This window comes from Nycticebus coucang, chromosome 2 (genome assembly GCF_027406575.1).
Source record: "Nycticebus coucang isolate mNycCou1 chromosome 2, mNycCou1.pri, whole genome shotgun sequence".
Taxonomy (NCBI): Eukaryota; Metazoa; Chordata; class Mammalia; order Primates; family Lorisidae; genus Nycticebus; species Nycticebus coucang.
This window is the reverse complement of record NC_069781.1, coordinates 1,033,454-1,054,719: the sequence shown is the minus strand read 5'-3', so window position 1 is coordinate 1,054,719 and position 21,266 is coordinate 1,033,454. Positions and strand designations below refer to the sequence as shown.

At 56.3% G+C, this 21,266-nt stretch overlaps 2 protein-coding genes across 4 annotated transcripts; both read left to right on the top strand.

Annotated features, from left to right (window-relative positions):
• Positions 1–226: 226 nt before the first annotated feature.
• Positions 227–17,100, top strand: UAP1L1 (UDP-N-acetylglucosamine pyrophosphorylase 1 like 1). Of its 3 annotated transcripts, XM_053557133.1 has the most exons (12): positions 227–596; positions 1,026–1,230; positions 1,425–1,600; positions 1,820–1,992; positions 2,085–2,278; positions 2,819–2,959; positions 3,488–3,673; positions 4,232–4,298; positions 4,779–4,841; positions 8,714–8,822; positions 9,524–9,649; positions 16,987–17,100. In XM_053557133.1, exons 1-11 carry the CDS (start codon positions 308–310, stop codon positions 9,616–9,618), a joined length of 1,698 nt encoding a protein of 565 aa, XP_053413108.1. In that variant the 5' UTR covers positions 227–307; the 3' UTR covers positions 9,619–9,649; positions 16,987–17,100. The 3 variants fall into 3 exon arrangements, with proteins under 3 accessions (XP_053413108.1, XP_053413123.1, XP_053413116.1); XM_053557148.1 differs by lacking the exons at positions 9,524–9,649; positions 16,987–17,100 and adding an exon at positions 9,028–9,454 and having other exon boundaries at positions 228–596; XM_053557141.1 differs by lacking the exons at positions 9,524–9,649; positions 16,987–17,100 and having other exon boundaries at positions 228–596; positions 8,714–9,457.
• On the top strand, positions 16,603–20,345 carry DPP7 (dipeptidyl peptidase 7). Its single transcript, XM_053557160.1, has 13 exons — positions 16,603–16,908; positions 16,987–17,100; positions 17,178–17,317; positions 17,400–17,563; positions 18,015–18,150; positions 18,221–18,302; positions 18,383–18,549; positions 18,691–18,751; positions 19,067–19,185; positions 19,267–19,423; positions 19,506–19,570; positions 19,892–19,962; positions 20,045–20,345. The coding sequence occupies exons 1-13, from the start codon at positions 16,809–16,811 to the stop codon at positions 20,172–20,174; spliced, it is 1,506 nt and encodes a 501-aa protein (XP_053413135.1). The 5' UTR covers positions 16,603–16,808; the 3' UTR covers positions 20,175–20,345.
• The last annotated feature ends 921 nt before the right edge of the window (positions 20,346–21,266 follow it).

Below are 21,266 nucleotides of genomic sequence, written 5' to 3'. Positions count from 1 at the left end.
GGGGCAGGGGCTCAGAGTGCTCTTGGTGAACGCAGAGAGGCAGGCGCAGGCAGGAGAGATGCGGTGGCGCCGGGGCCCAGTTCTGGGACAGGACAGACTGGCCCGCTGGGGAGGAGGGAGTAGGACCGGGCTAGAGATCAACCGGGCGGAGTTGCGACCCCGGCGGGGGTGGGCAGGGCCTGGGCGGGGTGGAGGCGGGGCGTCCCGGGCCCGCCTCTCTGGGGTCTGTACCGCCCGCCGATCCCGTGATGCAGGTCTGAGCACGCGGATCACGAGACTATCCGCGGACCGCGGCCGTAGCTGTGCCATGACCTCGGAGGGGGACGTGCGCGCCCGGCTACAGCGCGCTGGCCAGGAGCACCTCCTGCGCTTCTGGCCAGAGCTGGCGCCGGGACAGCGCGCCGCGCTGCTGGCGGAGCTGGCGGCCCTGGAACCCGAGACGCTGCGCGAGCACTGCCAGCAAGCGGCCGCGGCCTGCCAGAGTCCCCCTGGGCCGCCGCCCGACCTGGCCGAGCGCCTGCGGCCCCTGCCCCCCGAGCGCGTGGGCAGCGCGAGCCGCAGCGACCCTGCGACGCGGCGGCGCTGGGAGGACGAAGGTAGGCGTGGCAGACGGCTGGGCGGCCGAGAGTGGGGTGGCGTCCAGAGTGGTACGGGAGAGTTGGAGCTTGGAGGAGTTAGGTTGCCTCGCCTCTTTGAGAAGTCTTCTTCCGGGGGCGGCGCCTGTGGTTCAGTCGGTAAGGCGCCGGCCCCATATACCGAGGGTGGCGGGTTCAAACCCGGCCCTGGCCAAACTGCGACCAAAAAATAGCCGGGCGTTGTGGCGGGCGCCTGTAGTCCCAGCTACTCGGGAGGCTGAGGCAGGAGAATCGCTTAAGCCCAGGAGTTGGAGGTTGCTGTGAGCTGTGTGATGCCGCCTCATGCGTGCGAAGTCCCTGAGCCCCACGCCCAGGTCTGGTTGGCCCTAAAGTGAAGGGTGGTTGTGTGGCAGGTCCCAGGGTTCTGCTCATGACGCTCCATACCCCCAGGCTTCCGCCAGATTGCCCAGAACAAGGTGGCTGTTCTGCTGCTGGCCGGCGGGCAGGGCACTCGCCTGGGTGTGGCCTACCCCAAGGGCATGTATTGTGTGGGACTGCCCAGCGGGAAGACGTTATACCAGCTGCAGGCGGAGCGGATTCGGCGGGTGGAGCAGCTGGCCGGGGAGCGCCGGGGGACACGCTGCACTGTGCCCTGGTGTGTCCTCCCTCCTTGGCTTGTCCCCAGAATGACTCTTTCCCTTGTAGACCCAGCCCTATCTCCAGGATCTGAGCCACAACTTCAGCACAGCCCTAGACTCTTCCAGTTTGAGGCCTTCCTGCAGTGGCAGCAGAATTGAATCCCAGCAGGGCCGGCTGTCCCTGAGGCGGCTCACCCCTGGGTCCCTGCAGGTACATCATGACCAGTGAGTTCACCCTGGGGCCCACTGCTGAGTTCTTCAAGGAGCACAACTTCTTCGGCCTGGAGCCTGCCAACGTGGTCATGTTTGAGCAGCGCATGCTGCCTGCCGTGACCTTTGAGGGCAAGGCTATCCTGGAGCGGAAAGACAAAGTCGCTATGGCCCCAGGTACGGCCCACCCCTGAGACAGTAAGTGTAGCTGGGGGTCTAGATATATGGGTTCCAGGCCCTAGGAGGCTATGTGGTCCTAGGCCAGTTGCTTGCCCTCTCTGGACCCTGATTCCCTGCTTACACCTCCAGGGCTATTTGGGGAATGACCCAGAGCCCGCCTCCATCATGGCATGGACGAGCGGGTGAGTCCTGGGTGGAGCCTTCTGTTCTCTATAGACGGCAATGGTGGCCTATATCGCGGGCTAACGGACCACCAGGTCCTGGAGGACATGGAGCGCCGGGGAGTGGAGTTTGTGCACGTGTATTGTGTGGACAACATCTTGGTGCGGCTGGCTGACCCAGTCTTCATAGGCTTCTGCGTGCTGCAGGGGGCGGATTGTGGCGCCAAGGTGAGCCCCCTGCCGTAGCCCTCCCTGAACTCTGCCCCTCCACCAGCTTGGTCCGCCCAGCTTTCCGAGCCTACCCTTGGCCCTGACTACAGGTGGTGGAAAAGGCGTACCCCGAGGAACCTGTGGGCGTGGTGTGCCAGGTGGACGGTGTGCCCCAGGTGCTGGAGTACAGCGAGATCAGCTCTGAGACTGCGCAGCTGTGTGCCTCAGATGGGCGTCTGCTCTACCATGCAGGCAACATCTGCAACCATTTTTTCACCCGAGGTTTTCTCCAGATGGTTACCAGGTGTGCAGCAGCAGGTGGCTGAGGAGTGCCAGCCACACAAACCTGTGCCGACCAGCAACTGGTGGGTTCAGACTGGGCTGAGGGCCCTGGGCCACTACAGCAACTGGAGTCTAGCCTGAGTTGGCCCTGCTATGTCAAAAGGGGCTGATGGGCTTGGATGCAGAAAGGTTCTTGTGTTTAAACAAACCAAAGGCTCTGGAGATGCGACATGAGCTGTGCTCTGCTGGCAGCTGTTGTGAAGCTCTGTGGCCATGTCTCCCTCCTCCTGTTTAACTGCCCTGGTGCCCACAGGTGCCATGTCTGCCCCAGGGCTTGCCAGGTTCTGTTCATCTGGGCAGGATGTGGTTGATGGTGCCTGGCTCTTGGTATTGGGGGTGCAGGGAGAGTGACCTGTGTGCCCCCTAGAGATCTTGATTCTGCTGCTTCTGTTCTTGTGGAGTTTATCTGCCAGCCTGTCCTACATAGCCAGGTTTGCCCACAGATGGAGACAAGGCCCTCTGAACCGTACCTTTCCTCCCCCTTTGCCCTCCTGCTCCCCAGGGAGTCTGAGCCCTTGCTGAAGCCACATGTGGCAGTGAAGAAGGTCCCGTACGTAGATGAAGAGGGAAATCTGATAAAGCCGCTAAAACCAAATGCGATAAAGATGGAGAAGTTTGTGTTCGATGTGTTCCAGTTTGCTAAGTTAGTGGTAGAAGTCATTTATTTTTTCCTTCTCTCCTCTCTCTGTTTTGGTGGTGGGTTCTAAGGCCTATCCAGACAGGGAAATGGAGGTTCACTGAGGGGCCAAGGGGCCTCGGGGGAGAAGGCCAGGATGCCCTTGCCTTTGAGAGGAAGCAGCCTCCAGGATGGGCACATAGGGAACATCTGGGGCAGCTGAAGTCCTTGGGGGGGACAATGGTCCCACCTCCTAGGCCCTCCTGTCCCTCACCCAGGGTTAAGGAGGTGTTACAGGCTGGGTTGCAGGGGAAGCTCCCAGGGTGCATAGTCCTCAACCTCAGGGTTCCAGAGTCTGGGCCTTTGGCTAGTGGGGATGGAAGAGAGGACCTGAGCCATCCCCCGGGTCTCAGGTATGAAGACTCACTTCCTGTCTGTGGGGTTCCTCCCTAGCCCTGCTGCTTTTCAGAACTGACTCCCTTTGTCACTAGAAACCCTGCCCAGATCAGGGACTCTGGGCTGGGGTGTGGAGTGACCTGCCCTTTTCCCCATCAGAAACTTCGTAGCCTTTGAAGTACTACGGGAAGAGGAGTTTTCCCCACTGAAGAATGCTGACCCAGCCGACAGGGACAGCCCTTGCACTGTCCGGCAGGCCCTGCTCACCCAGCACTACCAGTGGGCTCTACAGGCTGGGGCCCGCTTCCTGGATGCACACGGGGCCCAGCTTCCCGAGCTGCCCAGGTGAGGGTGGGCCCTGAGGTATAGCCAGAAGAGGCAGGTTGTCAGGGGCCCCAATACTCGGGCCTAGGGCCCTGTTGGCTCTGCCACCATCTAAGTTGAGGAGGAAGCTTCCTACCTGGTGCCATACTAGGTATAAGTGGCCATGGTATAAGCTCCAGGGTGCATGGTGAGCCTCACGTACTGCTTAGGGATGGAGGGAAGCCACGGATCTTAGCCCTCCCCAACTCATTCATAGCTTTGGAACTAGCCGTAGGCATGGCTTAGGGATTTTTGGCTTTCAGAGCAGGAAGGAAAAGGATGTTTAGTTTCCATCTCCTGCCACCACCTAAATCTGGCTGCCTGGCTGTGTGTGGGATGCCAGGAGTGCTTTCTATCCCAAACTAGGGCCCATCATAGGGGCACACCTGTTCAGGGTTCAGGTATCCACAGGAAGAGGTATTTGCTGAGAAGGAGCTACAGGGAGCCAGTGTGGGGGGCTTAGCTTGCTGGGCCACCTCCTGTTTCAGGGGGTGCTGGGGAGGACTGGGCAGCAGATGCTGACAAGTACACTTCTCTCAGCTTGCCCCTGAATGGAGACCCTCCAGCCATCTGTGAGATATCACCCTTAGTGTCTTACTCTGGAGAGGTAAGAGTCCCTCTCCTGTTCTGGGGCTTTTCTGGAGTCAGGCTTGTGTAACTCAGATGAGGCCTGTCTGGGGACAGGTAGTGCTTGAGTGGAGGAGGCACAGCTCTGCCTCAGTTTGTCAACAGGGTAGATGAGTCCTTAAGTTGCAGAGGATTTTGTGGGTATTAGGTGCGGTGGGTTTCCAGAGGCTTTTGCAGGTCTTGGGAGGGGTGAATGGGGATGACCCAGGCCTGAGCCTGGCTGAGAGAGGGTTGTAGTTCCCTGCTGCCATCTGTCTGGGGTAGGCCCTATCCCCCCTCCAAAAGGTCAGTCCTAATCTTGCGAAGAGAGTCTCATACTGACCTGGGGTCACAATGGGGTCTTAGGTGGCCCCGAGGTGGGCATATTGTCTGGGTCCCTGAAGCCGTCCTGATACCTGGGAGAGCTGGGATCCTGCCAGGTGCTGGGGCCACATGGTTGTTGTGACCTGCTTGTCTCTAGGGTTTGGAAGTGTACCTGCAAGGCCGGGAGTTCCAGTCCCCACTCATCCTGGATGAGAACCAGGTCAGGGTGCTGCAGCCACCAGAGTCCTAACTTGCTTCTGTATGCCAGCCCCAAGGTTTTTGGGGCCGTGGCCCTGGCCTGGGGCTCTGGAGGTCACAGTAGGCTGTACTCTGGAGGTCACAGTGCCTTTCCAGCCTGCAAGAAGCAGAAGGAGGGTGGCGTCTGTGGCTCAAGGAGTAGGGCGCCAGTCCCATATGCCGGAGGTGGTGGGTTCAAACCTAGCCTCGGCCAAAAACCAAAAAAAAAAAAAGAAAAACAGAAGGAAATGTACTGGATTACTCCCCAGGGGTGGGGCCTCACCTGTCACCCCTGGACATAAGTGACTGCAGCATGCTGTGGGGTCCAGCTGAGAGGCAGAGAAGACTCAGGACCTTGGAGAATGAGACTGAAAGGAAGCTTTGTCTGGGACCCAACAGAGGTGTGGTGTCAGCTGGGAAGAGCAAGACAGGATGTCCCTTGGGAAGCCAGCCCTGGCCAGCGCACAGAGCCACTGGATTCTTGACCTAGGGTGAAAAGGCATGAGCCCCAGCCAAGATGCTCTTCTGCACTTTAAAATGAGGAAGCACAACAAGGTGGACAATTCCATTCCCTATTGGGGCATGTTCAAAGGGGCTGCCCTTTTCCTCACTGGCACCTGAACCAATAACTAGAGCAAGGTGGGACGTCACAGTCTGACTCCCCAACAGAAGTGGCCCAGCTGTCTGATAGAGGTGGCCTCATGAGCAGCTTGGCCTGGTCACCTGAGGCTGAAGCCAGTACTCCCTGCCTGCCTTCCCTGTTTCCTGAGAGGAGGCCTCCACCTCTCAGCCTTGGTTACGGTCAGCTTCAGGCTTCATTAGATGCTTGTCCCAAGAACAAGTAGGACCAATACTGGTGGTCTCTTATGATGGATGCTACTTAATCTGGGATTTAACTGAGATGGGAACACCACCTCGTACCCCATCTGCCTATAGCTTCACAGATCTTGGTGCTCAGCCTCCTCCCAAACTGCTGGGATGGGGAGGCAGCTTCCATATTTGGTGCCTTGGCCCTGTACCCTAGACAAGGCTGGGGAACCAGCTGGCCCCAGGCTCTTACCATGGTGTTTTTGCTCTGGGATGCACTGCATTCTCATCTGGGAAAGGACAGTGGCACCAACCTCACCCCCTTGTGTGAAGAGAGCTATGAAAAGGAGCTTGCTGCTAAATTTTCACCTGTCCCCACCACTGTGGCCCACAGCCTAACATGGACAATCTACATGCATTCCTACTGGTTTCTCCAGAGGAGGGATGCTATCTGGAAGGGTGGGTTTAGATGCAGCTGATTTCTCCTGTGCCATAGAGTGGACAAGGGCTCCATCTCACCATATTCAGACGAGTAAAGCAGCAGGGACAGGCCTACACCTTGCCACTTTTAGAACCAAAGCCTAGAGGACTTACGCTTCTACCCAGGCCCTGCCAACCACCTTGTTGCAAAACTCAGAAGCAAACTGTGTACCTTAGGACTCTTCTGTTAGCTGCTCCATAGACAAGCACACAGCCTGGGGCAGGAGAGGCCCAGGCCAGTGTGAGATAACACAGATACCTTCCTGGCCAGGGCAACAACAACTATGCAACCTCTTTTCTACAGAAGTACAGTTATTAGACAAATTCTTCAAAAAACTTCATTATTATTTTTTTAACGTTTCCATCATGTAGAGTTGCAAAACACAAGACCCCAAAGCTGCTTCACAAATTTCCACCAACGGATGGATCTTACATGTTTATAGGATAAGAACACAGGAATGTGACACTGGTACAGCGCTTGAAGTTGTCCAGGTGTAGATTAGCCCACCCATTACCCTAAGACCTCCCTCATGTTACCCCATCCCTAACTGCAGGCAACTACTAATAAGACAACTGAGCTTTGAAGACTACTGACATTCTGATAGCCTACGAATAGGACAATTCCAAGAAATACTAGGTGCTGTGATCATTACTACCCTGGCAAGTGCAGTTGTTGACCACACGGGTGGGTGGTAGGAACAGTCATCAGGTGTTCACAGCTGTGAACAGGGACTCCTGAGGCCTCCCTGGGAACAGGAGTCCACACAGGACGGCGGAGACCCCACCCAGGTGCCTGGGAATTCCCTTGTGCTCCCGCGTCCAGCTCTTCACCAGGGTCTCAGGCAGGCCTGAGACAACCTAGGGGTTCTGGAAACTTGGGGCACTCTCCAGGGGTGGGCTCTGCACGCCCAGCTCTGACCGCCTGGTGACTCTCCCGGGCACTGTTGGGACTGACAGCAGAGTTGCATGTGCAGTCAACCTAGAAAGCAGCTGAGAGACAGCCTCTCCATAATACAGGAGACTATATTTTGCTAAAAAATAAAAAGGGCATTTCAGGGTATGAAAACTACAGCAAGCTACAGGCGATGAGGGGGGAGGTGGTGGTGAGGGAAGGGAAATCTTTAAGGGCAAGGAGAAGTCCACATAAACTGTTTTGAAGCCAAATGTTACAAAAACCGACGAAGGTCGCAGGGATTTCTTATGGGAGTCGGCATTAGCCCGGGCCCCGCGGGGCAGGTTCCGGGAGCCGGGGGGTCCCTGCCGATTCGGCGGCGCCGTCCGGCCGCCTTCCGGGCCGAGATACCCGGGTATGTGTGTCGCCCCACTAGGGCGAGGCTGCGGGCAAATCGGGTCCTGCGCGACAACACGAAGCCAGAAGGGCTGCGGCCGGAGACCGGAAAGGCAAAGGCGCCGGGCGCTCCCAGCAGAGGCCACGCCCCTGGCCGGAAACCAGGCCAACTCTGTGCCTGCGGCCGCGGCTACAATCCCAGAAGTTCTGCGCAGGTGTAGTCGGGCTTAGGCTCGGGCGGGCGCAAGCGCGGTGTTCGAGAGGTCAGGGCGCAGGCGCGCAGTGGTCTGCAGGCTCCATAAAATGTAATAACCACTCCCCCCCAACCCCGGAAACCCGAATCCTCCCGGTCGGGCGCAGGCGCGGAGAGCGCGATGGGCGGGGTGTTGACAACGCTGCAATGGCTGCCCGCGAGGGTTGGAGAAGCGGAGCTCTAGGCTCCTCTCACAAGCCGACTTCCTGACGCCGCCAGTGGGCAGGGTCCCCCGGGCCGTTGCCGCCGTCATGTATCCGCCGCCACCGCCACCGCCACCGCATCGGGACTTCATCTCGGTGACGCTGACCCTTGGCGAGATTTACGACAATAGCAAGACTTGCCGAGGCGCTCGGACACGGTCCGCACGGGCCTGATGTCCCCCCGCGCCACCCCTAGCCAACCTGCGTCCCGCGGAAAGGGGCAGCTGTTCGTTTCGGGCGGCGGAGCTCCGGGTCGGCTTGCCTGCGCCCGTGTCAGCCGCCCCTGTTTTGCTGGAAGGTGGCCGTGGGAGGCGGCCCAGAGCTCCGGCTGGTTGTCCGGGCTTCGTTCCCTGTTTCTGTAAGGTGCTGCCCGGGCGCCGGCCTCTCTTGGGACGGAAACCTAGGGTCCCCGTAGCGTACGCGCCCCTCGGTACGACGAGTAGGGACGAGCCCTGCTCGTTTAACTAGGGTGTTCGTGGCGGTCTCGGGCCGAAGGGAATTGACACCGCTTCGGGGCAGGTGCACGTCCGGGTCGGGTGCCCGAGCCAGACACGGGAATCTCGGGCGTCTTCTCCACTGCCCACGAGACAGGACACGAGTGTTTTCTGCGTTTGTTCTTATACTCGTGTCTCATGACATCTGCTGTAGATCGTCCCAGCAGTGTCAATCCCTGCTGAGAGGGTCTTGTCCCTGTTCAAAACAAGTGGGACCGAACACTGGATCTTTCTGAATTACTCATTGTCCTCATTAAATTGTGACAGTTGAAGAGACTTTCAGCTGCGGGTATCTTCAGTAAGAAATGTCATTTTCTGTCCCTCCCTTAGAAATGGAAGCAACTGTCGAGATTACAGCGGAATGCGATTCTCTTCCTCTTCGCCTTTCTGATTCTCTGTGGACTCCTGTCCTACGCCAGTTTGGCTGACCAGTGGAAAGGTATCCGGGACTCGTGTGCCTGAGGGGGTACTTGTGTCGAGGGGCTGAGGGTTGCCTGGGCAGAAGCGGTCTTGCATTCTACCGTAAACAGCTCCAGGCGGCAAATATGGCAAGGAATTGGCAAGAGAAAGGTAGAACTGTATTTGGCTAGAAGCATCTGACTAGAAGGTAGATGTTAATTTGATGCTGTCTGGCTGCTTTCTAGGTATCTGGTGTAAGTACTGATGTCTCTGGCCACTCTGCCTTAGAGTGAATCAAGTCGTGAGCTAAAGAATTACGTGAATAACTAAGTACACAGATTTCCTAACACTCGTTATGGTGTGTTTGGAAAGAGCAGGGAGAGGTCTGGTGAGGATGTAGAGACTCTTCTGAATTTCTCCAAGATGGTTGTGTGTAGGAGGAAGGTAAAGAGCTGCTGCAGGTTGCTCAGACAGATTGCCTGTCTGCCACCATGCTGTACTTTCTGAAGCGGAAAGCATTCAGGTGAAGCCTTGGGGTGTGTTGTGCATAAGGAGACAGACTGCTAAGTGCTTATAAAAAGACCCGTTCCCTTTGGCCATTCCTGAATTCATTTCAGTGACTTTTCGTTCTCGTTGTGTTGCTGTGTAGCAGACAACACCCACAGGAGTTTGGGGAGGGAGTTTATTTATATCTCTCTGGGCCTGTGACATGTTTGAGGTAAAGAAGATTCTCTTGTTCAGCTTTGAGTGTCAGGCCAGCAGAAGAGGCCAGAAGTTCCTGGGTTGAAACCAGCAAATCCACCTGTCTTACCAGCTCCTCAGGAGGCAGATGGTAACCGAGAAGACATTCCAGGGATTTTATCTCAGGTACTTTTAGTACACCAAGGATGGGATTAACCTGGGGGCTCCTTCCAGAAGTGTTTCAGATTAGTAAATGTTATTTTAAACAGATTGAGAAGAGTTGTTATTTTCCTTCCCATGTGTTTCGTGTTTTTACCTCACGCTGGCTCATTCTGGGTTGGATAACGCTTGGGAAAAGCAAGACGTGTGTTCCTCCCTCATTCTCTTTGAACACTGACTCTAGACTGGTTCCTGTCTTAGGTGCTGGCTTCACATCAATGAATAAAACAGACCTGTCCCTTCTCTAGTGTGGCCACAAGCTTGGGGTGGGGTCTGGGGAATAGCCAGCAACAAAGAGGAGGAGACGTGTGGCAGGTGGTGTTTGTCCTGTGTGGAAGAGAACGGGACGTGGAGGGAATAACCGGCGTGGGGGGGCAGCCTCACTGAGGACGAGGCATTGAGGACAAGACCCGGAAGCTGAGAAGGCAGTGGCACTGGGCAGGGAGGAGAGGTGGGTTGAGCCTTAGTGAGACTGAGGGAGGCAAGGGAGACTCTGGTATATTCCAGGGAAGTGAAATTCTCAGGGACTGAGGAAAGGGGGCTGGGTTAGTCCAACCGTGGTCCTATGGGACCTGGAGGGGCGTGGACATGCACAGGAAAACGTTAGGGCAGACAGGACATCTAAGGTTGTTCGCTATGGAAATTGTTCTAGCTGCTGGGTGGAGACGTTGAGGGCAGGAGACAGGAAGATCGGAGCTGCCTGGTTGTGGGGGTAGCGTGTGGTTGGAGGACGCTCACAGGGCTGGGCTGGGTACGTGTGTGTGGTGATGGGGAGGGGCCCGTGAAGGCTGAGTAGGACCCAGTGTGGGGATGCTGAGGCACTTTGTTATGAGCTGTCCAGTTTGAGGTGCCTGGGAGGCAGTGTGGAGATGTCATAGGTGCTGGGTGGTGTTGGGAGCAGAGTCTTGGTAGGGGAAGCAGGTTTGGGGGTTCTCTGGGCACGGGTGACATGTCGTCTAGAAAGATGGAAGAAGGAGGCTCTGCGCCTGTGGCTCAAGTGGCTAAGGCGCCAGCCACATACACCTGAGCTGGCGGGTTCAAATCCAGCCCGGACCCACCAAACAACATTGATGGCTACAACCAAGAAACAGCCGGGCGTTGTGGCGGGCGCCTGTAGTCCCAGCGACTTGGGAGGTGGAGGCAGGAGACTCGCTTAAGCCCAGGAGTTGGAGGTTGCTGTGAGCACGGCACTCTACCTTGGGCAACAGCTTGAGGCTCTGTCTCAAAAAAAAAAAGTAGTAACCAGAAGAGAGCTGGGTTGTTTATATCAATATTAATTAAAATGTACTTTAAGTTAAAAGCTGTTGTAAGAGGCTCAGTGCCCGTAGCCCAGCCACATAACACTAGAGGATTCGAACCCAGCCCAGGCCTGCCAACCAACAAGGACAACAACAACAAAAATACCCGGGGTTGTGGCAGGCACCTGTAGTCCTAGCTACTTGGGAGGCTGAGACAAGAGAATTGCTTAAGCTCAAGAGTTTGAGGTTGCCTGAGACAAGAGAATCGCTTAAGCCCACGACTTTGAGGTTGCCAGGAGCTGTGATACCACGGCACTGAGTGGGTAGTAAGACTATGTCTCAAAAAAAAAAAGGCTTGGCACCTGTAGCTCATGCCAGCCACATACACCGGAGTTGGCAGGTTCAAATCCAGCCCAGGCCTGCCAAACAACAACTACAACCAAAAAATACCTGGGCATTGTAGTGGGCGCCTATAGTTCCAGCTACTTGGGAGGCTGAGGCAAGAGAATCGCTTAAGCCCAAGTGTTTGAGGGGTGCTATGAGCTGTGACACCATGGCACTCTACCGAGGGTGACAAAGTGAAACTCTATCTCAAAAAAAAAAAAAAAAAAGATCCCAAATCAGTGACCTAACTTCACAAATAAAAGAACTAGGAACAGAAGAGTGAACTAAATCCAAAGCAGAAGAAAGGACACAGTAGAGAGTAGGGTGGAGAAAAGTAAAACAATCTCAGAACAAAAGCTGATTCTTAGAAGGATTAACAAATTGACAAATCTTTTGCTAAACTGACAAAGAAGAAAAGACACAAATAACTATCATCAGAAATGAAAGAGGGGCGTCACTACTGACCTGTACAGAACTACAAAGGGTGATAATAGAATAGTATCAACAAGTGTAAGCTAACAGAATCTTTAATCAAAAAGAAATGGACAAAGTCCCAGAAACACATGAACAAACAACCTAAGCTAATTCAAGAAGATATAAAAATCTCAATGGACCTGTAACAAAAAGTTGACGTAGGCTCATAGCCCCTACGTAGCTCAGTGGTTACGGCGCCAGCCACATACGCCAAGGCTGGAGGGATCGAACTCAGCCCTGGCCAGCTAAACAATGAGACAAAGTCTTGCTTTGTTGCCTTCGGTACAGCGCTATAGTATTATAGCTCACAGCAACCTCAATCTCTTGGGTTGAAGCAATTCTCTTGTCTCAGCCTCCCAAGTAGCTGGGACCACAGGCTCCTGCCACAACACCTGGCTATTTTTAGAGACAAGGTCTCAACGCTGGCTCAGGCTGGTCTTCAACCCGTGAGCTCAGGTGATCCACCCACCTCAGCCTCTCAGAATGCTAGGATTCTATTTTTTTTTTTTTTTTTTTTTAGTAGACAAAGGGTCTTGCTCTTGCTCAGGATCCTGAGTTCCAGGGATCCTCCCCATTTGGCCTCCCCGAATCTAGGATTATAGGTGTGAGCCACTGTGCCCATCCAGGATAAATTGTCATAACCTTGAATTTGGCAATAGATCCTTAGATATATGACACCAAAAGCACAAGCAAGAAATGAAAAAAATAGACAAATTGGACTTCATCCTCATGATTTTTTTGCATCAGAGGACACGCTCAACAGATTAAAAAGGTAACTCACAGAACAGGAGAAAATTATTTGCAAATCTTGTATGACAAGGGATTGAATCCAGAATACTTAAAATAGAAATAAAACAACAAAAACCCAATTCAAAAAAATGGGTAAAGGGGCAGTGCCCATAGCTCAGTGGGTAGGGTGCCGGCCACATACACCAAGGCTGGTGGGTTTGAACCCAGCCCAGGCCAGCGAAAACAACCATAACTGCAACAACAACAACAACAAAAAATAGCTGAGCATTATGGCAGGTGCCTGTAGTCCCACCTACTTGGGAGGCTGAGGCAAGAGAATTGCTTAAGCTCTAGAGTTGGAGGTTGATGGGCGGTGCCTGTGGCTCAGTGAGTGGCGCACCGGCCCCATATGCCGAGGGTGGCGGGTTCGGGCCCAGCCCTGGCCAAACTGCAACAAAAAAAATAGCCAGGCATTGTGGCGGGCACCTGTAGTCCCAGCTGCTCGGGAGGCTGAGACAAGAGAATCGCGGAAGTCCAAGAGTTAGAGGTTGCTGTGAGCCGTGTGATGCCATGGCACTACCTGAGGGCGGTACAGTGAGACTCTGTCTCTACAAAAAAAAAAAAAAAGAGTTGGAGGTTGCTGTGAGCTGTGACGCCACAGTACTTTACCCAGGGCGACAGCTTGAGACTCTCAAAAAAAAAAAAAAATGGGTAAAGGACTTAAATAGATATTTCTCCAAAGAGGATATACAAATGGCCCAGTCATCACATGAAAAGATGCTCAACATCACTGATGGTTAGGAAAATACAAATTAAACCCATAGTGAGATACCACCTCACCCTCATTAGGACAGCTCCTATAAGAAAAAAACACGCCAGGGCCTGTAGCTCAGCAGCTAGGGCGTCAGCCACATACACCAGAGCTGGTGGGTTTGAATCCAGTCCAAACCTGCCAAACAACAATGACAACTACAACCCAAATAGCCCCGGGTGTTGCAGCAGATGCCTGTAGTCCCAGCTACCTGGGAGGCTGAGTCAAGAGAATCGCTTAAGCCCAAGAGTTTCAGGTTGCTGTGAGCTATGATGCCACAGCACTCTACCCAGGGCGACAGCTTGAGATTCTTGTCTTTTAAAAAAAAAGAAAGAAAGAAAAAGCGAATGTCGAGTGTAGGGGAGGGTGAGGAGAAAGTGGAACCCTTGTGCACCATTGGTGGGTGGTGCAGTTTCTTGTGGAAACCAGTATGGTGGCTCTTCAAAAAATTAAACATCAAATTACAATGTGATCAGTAAGTCTGTTTCTTGGGATATACACAAAAGAACTGAAAGCAGGGTGGCGCCTGTAGCTCAAGGAGTAGGGCGCTGGTCCCATATGCCGGAGGTGGCAGGTTCAAACCTAGCCCCGGCCAAAAACCACAAAAAAAAAAACAAAAAAACTGAAAGCAGACTTAAGATGGATGTGGTGACCTCAGTGCATAGCAGCATTATTCACAGCAGCTAAAACATGGGAATGACCCACAAGTCCCTTGATGGATGAAGCTGTCTGTAGGTTCAATGTAGCAGCCATGAAAAGGAATAAATTGACCTGTGACTACACGAATAAACCTGAGCCAGACACAAGAGGACAAATACTGTATAATTCTACTTATATGACATCCAGATTAGGCAAATTCATAGAAAGTGGAATGGTGAGGCCAGGAGCTAGGCTAGGGGGACAAGTAGGGTTACTGTTTGATAGGTACAGAATTTCTCTTTGGGGGGGATAGTTTGGAAAATGGTGGTAAAGATCTCACTCTGTTCTGTCACAAGGGCTAGAGTGCAATAATGCCATCATAGCTCACTGCAGCCTTGAACTCTGAGCTCAAGCAATCCTCCTGCCTCAGCCTCCCAAGTAGCTAGGACTGCAGGTGCCTGCCATGGCACCTGGCTAATTTTTTTCTATTTTTTTATTTTTTGGAGACAGAGTTTCATTGTGCCACCCTCGGTAGAGTGCTGTGGCATCATAGCTCACATCAACCTCAAACTCTTGAGTTTAAGTGATCCTCTTGCCTCAGCCTCCCAAGTAAGTGGGACTACAAGTGCTCACCACAACACCCAGCTATTTCTATTCTTTTTGGAGCTCCAGGTCTCTTTCTTAGGCTGGTCTTGAACTCCTGGTCTCAAGGGATCCTCCTGCCTTCCCTTCCTAAAGTGGTGGGATTACAGGCTTGAATCACCGCAACTGGCCTGTGAAAATGTACTTAATGCCACTGAATCCAATACTGGAAAGTGGTTCCATGGTAAATTTTGTGTCATGAGTAGCGCACTGCACTGACCAGGAAGGCCTGCCTACAGGTGCAGCCAGGGCAGCCCTGCATGGGACAAACATCTGCCAGGGCTGCAACTCACACTGCCATCCCCATTGCCAGGAACCTTTAAGTCTGCCGGGGCAGAAAAAATAGTAGTGATGGGTGGGAGCGGCCTCCAAATCTGTGAGCCGTGGAGGGTGGAGGTGGGCTCAGGATACCAGGTATAGCTGGGTGGTCTGCGAGATGTTTGGGCTCTGGTTCCCCCACCTACAGAGCCCAGACCTCTAGGATTGCCGCAAGCCCTGTGGGATGATAGGTCTGTCTGTCGCAGTGTGCCCTCTGCCCTGCACTCAGTTCCTGCCTGGAGTGGGTAGAGGTGCCCATGAAGAGCCCTGTGTGAGCTGTAGGTGGCGCTGGCCTAGCACCACCTGACAAAGACACGGGATGGTGGGCAGAGGTAGGAGACCTGGAATTGCACAGGCCTCCCGCAGAAGCCACAGGCCTCAGCCTCAGATAGTCTGGTGGCTGTGGAGGGGTCTGCCACTGGGGTGCCTGGCTCACCTGTCAGCCCCACCCCTGCTGCCTGAGGGCACCTTCCCAAAGGTGCCTGGCCTGGCTGTGGTGAGCAATGGAGAAGCTCTAACACCATAAGAGGGATGTAGGCTGAGTGCCACAGTCACCCTCAGTCCCTAGGCAGATCCTGGCCCCATGCAGGGCACCCTCCCAGGCCTGGGAAACCCTGTTTCCTAGAAGGGCTGCCAAGGCCTGGCCATTGGCAAGAGAGGAAGCAGCTTCCCTGCAGGCCTCTACCACGATGCCTGGAAGCCTGGATACCCACCATTGGGAAAGGGTCTTGCTGGCTTGTCCTTGCCTGCTGCCTACAAGTGTCCTCAAGTCTAGCCTCTCTGCTGTAACCTGCAGCCTGGCCCTGTGGTGGGGATGACTGCTATGCTACTGAGACACGGACACCACCCTGAAGCCACTGCAGTCTTAGGCAGTGGAGGAGCTAACCATGTGACCAGTCCTCCACTCTCACCTCACACAGGATAGTTGGGGCAGGGGTTGGGAGTCACATTAGCTAGGGACAGTCCTGGGAGTGGGGACGGGGTGACTTTCCTTCTGCAGCCTGAAGCTGGGCTGCCCCACTCCTGTCCTGAGCTTGACTCCAGCCCATGACCCCAGCAGGACTGTGGGGACTGGATGGATGTAGCCCAACAGGAGGCCAAGCTGGCCACTCCCCTCCACTGGAATGGCCCCTCACCCAGGCACCTTTTATCCTCTGGTGTTGCTGGGGAGGAGGGGCCTGCGACTCCCCTGTCCCTCTGTCTTGGCAGGGCCATGTGGGTACAGCAGGCCCAGTCAGCACAGCAGGTGAAGAGTCTCCAGTTCTCAGGAGCTGACAGGCATACGCCCACCCTGCTCAAGCCCTTGGGCACCCAAACTCTTGCCAGCTCATCCACCTGCATAGCCCCCTGCTGTCTCCTGGACAAGCCTGTGTCCTTTCTCCAGGCAGTGTCACTCCACATGGGATCCCTAGAGCCTTTGGCCTTGTCTTCATGGGGCTGGCAGTGCAGCAAGATGGGGTCATGTGTTAGGGGGGTGCGTGGGAGGGGCTAGGCAGCAGGGTCAGGGGATGTGCCCTGGCTCAGCACAGGCCCCAGAGGTGACAGGGAGAGCCTGGCTGCAGTGTGGGCTGTTGAATGAGCTGGCAGTGAAGCTGGAGGCCACCCAGGACCTGCAGCCCCAGGGAACCTCACCCTCTCAGGACACTCTTGTATTTGAATGGGGGACAGGCCCCCCCCACCTCCGCGCCAGGCTCAGCCCTCCACTTGTTTATGTGTCTCCATGACGACCATCTCCATGGGACATAGTGGGTGCCAGGAACCTTCTCCTGCCCTGCTCAGGGCTCCAGATATAGCCCCAAGGAGGGGACAGCCCCGCCCATGCTGCCACGTGAGGCAGTCCCGGTCACGTGAGCTCACTCATGTGACCAGCTTGCTGTAGGCAAACCCAGACATGAGCCCCCAGTGCTGCCGGGCACCCGTGGCCTGTCTGGGCCCTCCCTGGGCCCCAGTCCTGCTGCTGACACTTGGGCTGCACAGCCTCCAGGCCAGGGGTGAGTGTGGGCATGTGGCCCCTCCGCCCTGACCCCTCCAAGGTTCTTGGCACCCTCATCCTTCCCCTCCCCTCCCAGCCCCCAGCGACATAAACCCTGACTTTCGGGAGAGGTACTTTGAGCAGCTTCTGGACCATTTCAACTTTGAGAGGTTCGGCAACAAGACCTTCCCACAGCGGTTCCTGGTGTCAGGTGAGGCCCCTCCTGTTGGCCGGGGCCCAGCCCGGTGGCCCTGGCCTCACCAGCCCCTGTACACCCCAACCCCACAGACAAGTTCTGGGACAGGGCCGAGGGGCCCATCTTCTTCTACACCGGGAACGAGGGGGACGTGTGGTCCTTTGCCAACCACTCGGGCTTCATCGTGGAGCTGGCGGCCCAGCAGGCAGCCCTGCTGGTCTTTGCAGAACACGTGGGTAGCAGTTCCTGGACGGTCACCCTGGGCAGGCGGGCAGTAGGGATGGTGGGTCAGTGGTCCTTGTGTCCGCCCACAGCGGTACTACGGGAAGTCACTTCCCTTCGGCAAGCAGTCAACACAGCGCGGCTACACGGAGCTGCTGACGGTGGAGCAGGCCCTGGCCGACTTTGCTGTGCTGCTCCAGGCACTGCAGAGGGACCTGGGGGCTCAGGATGCCCCCACCATCGCCTTTGGTGGGAGGTGGGTCCCTTGCAGCAGGGCCTGTGCTGTCCTTCAGGCCAAGGGGCTTTAGGCCCACGTGCAGAGGCTGGGGGCAGGCACCACCTGGCTCCTGCACCCCCACCCTTCACCCCTCTGGCCCCTGCACCCTTTGACCCCCACCTCCCCACCTGATGCCTCCTGTGGGAAGCCCACCCCACTCCACCATGGCCGAGTGCACTGTCTGGGAAGTGCTGGGAACACTAGTGGGGAGACCCCACCCGCCTTGGTGTTGACTGTGTCCTTAGGGCAGGTGCCCACCAGGTGTCCCTTCCCAGTGAAGGCTGTACAGGGCCTGAGATTAGAATTTGGGGCTTTCAGAAGTTTTGGACCCTTCTTGTGGCACCTGTGGGCCACTGAGGAGGGAGAGGAAGTGGGGGAGCAGAGCAGCTCTGGGCAGGGCCCCAGCCCTAAGCCTGTGCCCTGTACCCAGTTACGGGGGGATGCTCAGCGCCTACATGAGGATGAAGTACCCCCATCTGGTGGCGGGGGCGCTGGCAGCCAGTGCACCTGTCATAGCTGTGGCAGGTCTGGGAGACCCTGACCAATTCTTCCGGGACGTTACCACGGTGAGTGAGAGCCCAGGGTTCCCCAGGCTGACGTGGCACGGCAGCTGCACAAGCATGGTCTCTTCTCCAGGACTTTGTGAACCAGAGTCCCAAATGTGCCCAGGGTGTGCGGGACGCCTTCCAGCAGATCAGGGACTTGTTCCTGCAGGGAGGTAAGGCCCTGCCCTCAGCAAGGCAGCCATCCTACACGCCTGCAGCCCCTAGAACCTCCTCTTCTCTGCTGTGCCCACAGCCTATGACACAGTCAGCCGGGAATTCAGCACCTGCCAGCCGCTCTCAGGCCCTAAGGACGAGACCCAGCTCTTCGTGTTTACCCGGAATGCCTTCACCGTGCTGGCCATGATGAACTACCCGTACGCTACCGATTTCATGGGACACCTTCCTGCCAACCCTGTCAAGGTGAAGGCCTCCTTTTGGTGTAGAGAAAGGCTGAAATCGGGGCAAAGCAGTGTCCCAGGGGCAGGGATGGGCCCAGCTGTGACCTCATGTTGCAGGGGGAGCTGGCGAGGGCCCTGTTGAGGTACTGTGCTCTCCATGCAGGTGGGCTGCAATCTGTTGCTGAGTGAGGCCCAGAGGATCACAGGGCTGCGGGCTCTGGCAGGTGTGTCTCCCCAGACCCCCAAATGGGCAAGTATGGAGACTCCAAGGCTAGCGCAGGGCCTGGTGGGGTGAGGGCCATGTCGGGTGTGAGAGTGACCACCAGCAGCCCTGGGGGAGGCAGTGGCCATCCTGAGGATTCTTCCTGGGCTCGTCCAGGGTCAGGCCTGTCAGGAGCATGCTGCTCAGCCAGGCCTCTGGGGTCCCCAGGAACAGAGGGCCCTGCCCACCTGTAAGACCCTTCCTTGGGGACAGGTTGGGTGGCCTGAGTGTGTGGTGCCTGTGTCCTGCCGCTGGCCCCAGCCCCCCTCCTCCCCAGGATTGGTCTACAATGCCTCAGGCACAGAGCCCTGCTACGACATCTACCAACTGTACCACAGCTGTGCTGACCCCACGGGCTGTGGCTCCGGCCCTGATGCCAAGGCCTGGGACTACCAGGTGTGGGTTGTGGGCAGCCTGGGGCCTGTGGGTGGGGTGTGGGCATGTATGGCCACCTGACGGCAGGATGGGTGTCCACAGGCCTGCACTGAGATCAGCCTGACCTTTGCCAGCAACAACGTGACCGACATGTTCCCTGCCCTCCCGTTCACCGAGGCACAGCGCCAGCAGTACTGCCAAGAAGCATGGGGCGTGTGGCCGCGGCCAGACTGGCTACAGACCAACTTCTGGGGGGGCGGTGAGGCCAGTGTGGGGTGGGGGTAGTGGTTGCCCTTGTGGCCCCAGCCCTGGCTCACCAGGCCTTGCCCTGCCCCTTGCAGACCTCAGAGCTGCCAGCAACATCATCTTCTCCAACGGTGACCTGGACCCCTGGGCAGGCGGCGGGGTGAGTCCCAGTCTGGGTGGCTGCTGACCCAAAATGGGTCGTATGGCTGCAGCTGTGGCTCCTCAGTTTTTATAAGTGACCCTGTGCAGGTTTTCTTGATCAGTTTCCAGAATCTTCTCAGAGAACCCAAATTGGCTCTGTGGACGCACCTGTTCTGTACACCTAGTCTCGCTCCTACCCTGCTACTCCCTGCTCTTCCTTTCTGGTTCTTTTCCTGATGGGTAGGGGCTGATGGGTCATACCTCCTTCACAGTGGGGGCCTCGAGGCCATACAGGCCTCATGAGCACACGCCTGACAGGAGTCCCCTCTACTGACCACAGATTCAGCAGAACCTGAGCGCCTCGGTTGTCGCCATCACCATCCCTGGGGGAGCACACCACCTGGACCTCAGGTGCAGCAGGAGGTGCCCTGGGCCCTCTCCTGGGCTGGGGGGGGTGGACTGCCTGCCCACTGACGCCCCGCTCACCCCTCAGAGCGTCCCATCCGGAAGATCCCCACTCCGTCGTGGAAGCCCGAAGGTTGGAGGCTGTTCTCATTGGCAAGTGGGTGAAGGCTGCCGGGCACAAGCAGTGGCTGGCCATGCACTGGGGGCCCAGAGGCTGAGACCAGAGGATGCCATGGGGTGTCTCAAGGTTCCCGGTGGAGTGAGGCACATCACCTGTGCTGTGTCCGGCTGATGCACCTGGATCCCGAGGCTTGGCCCACAGTGGCCGCCCAGTGTGGGGGCTTCACTCGAAGGAGGGGCTGAATAAATGTCTGGTTGCCTGGCCCAAAGTGTCCTGTCCAGTCCTGTCTGGGGTCTACAGGTGGAAGCAAGAGGACATGGAGCAGGACCCCAGAACAAGGTTCACTTTTAACATGGTGTGGACTCCTCAGCACTCGTGTTTGCTATCTTGGGCAAGGGGGAGAAGCCGCATCTGCCTTGCCCAGCATCCCCTCCTGGGAAGGCGACATGGTAGACAGAGGCTGTGGCCACGCAGTCCTGTCCTGGCTCAGTTCTCAGACATCTGTTCCAAAGTTACAGCCTCTGCCCACAGCACCCCCTCCAGGGGAGGCCCTAGATGGCACTCTCGGTCCCCAAAGGCTTCATATTTGTGGAGGACCCAGGAGTGAGTGGGAGAAGTCTTCACAGCTGCTCAGGACCCACCATAGCCCCAGGAGGGCAGCTCCATGCCTCAGTATGGGGGTGTCCTCAGAGGAGATGGCTCCAGGTCTGACTCCTTCCAGGCACACATGTATGGGCTGGAAGCTGGCCTGGGGTGTGTACCTCAGGAGGGGAAGTCCCAGGGTGCCTGCTGCCCCAGGGGGAAACCAGGTGGCTGCCATGGGGTGTTCTGAAGTATGACCCAGGCAGGAAAAAGAACCAAGGCCCCACCCACTCAGGAGTTGGGTAGAGGGTGCAGGGGCAGCAGTCATAGCCCTGTCCTGGTGGCTGCCAGCTCTGGCTTCCTAGGGAAGGAAAATCTTCCACAAGTGATAAAGGCAATGGGCTTTTCATGCTTAACACTGGAGGGCAGAACTGGGCTGTCCTAAGAGGTCACCCTGGTCTGGGGTCAAGAGGGATAACCCTAGACCAGGCCCAGCCCCATGACAGGGACACTGCTGGTGACACCAAAGGGCAAAAGATGCAGAAGACAGCTCTGCTGTCCACGTCCAAGGTCTCAGGCACCCCCACCAAGGCGAGTGGGCACTGAC

What these genes read in the sequence shown, in the direction of transcription:
- UAP1L1 (XM_053557133.1), top strand. Translation starts at nt 308, where the DNA reads ATGACCTCGGAGGGGGACGTGCGCGCCCGGCTACAGCGCGCTGGCCAG. An exon ending in CAAAGTCGCTATGGCCCCAG is followed by an intron (nt 1,601 to 1,819) that starts GTACGGCCCACC and finishes TGTTCTCTATAG; the next exon opens with ACGGCAATGGTGGCCTATAT. An exon ending in CAGCTTCCCGAGCTGCCCAG is followed by an intron (nt 3,674 to 4,231) that starts GTGAGGGTGGGC and finishes CACTTCTCTCAG; the next exon opens with CTTGCCCCTGAATGGAGACC.
- DPP7 (XM_053557160.1), top strand. Translation starts at nt 16,809, where the DNA reads ATGAGCCCCCAGTGCTGCCGGGCACCCGTGGCCTGTCTGGGCCCTCCC. An exon ending in TGCTGGTCTTTGCAGAACAC is followed by an intron (nt 17,318 to 17,399) that starts GTGGGTAGCAGT and finishes GTCCGCCCACAG; the next exon opens with CGGTACTACGGGAAGTCACT. An exon ending in GACCAACTTCTGGGGGGGCG is followed by an intron (nt 19,424 to 19,505) that starts GTGAGGCCAGTG and finishes TGCCCCTTGCAG; the next exon opens with ACCTCAGAGCTGCCAGCAAC.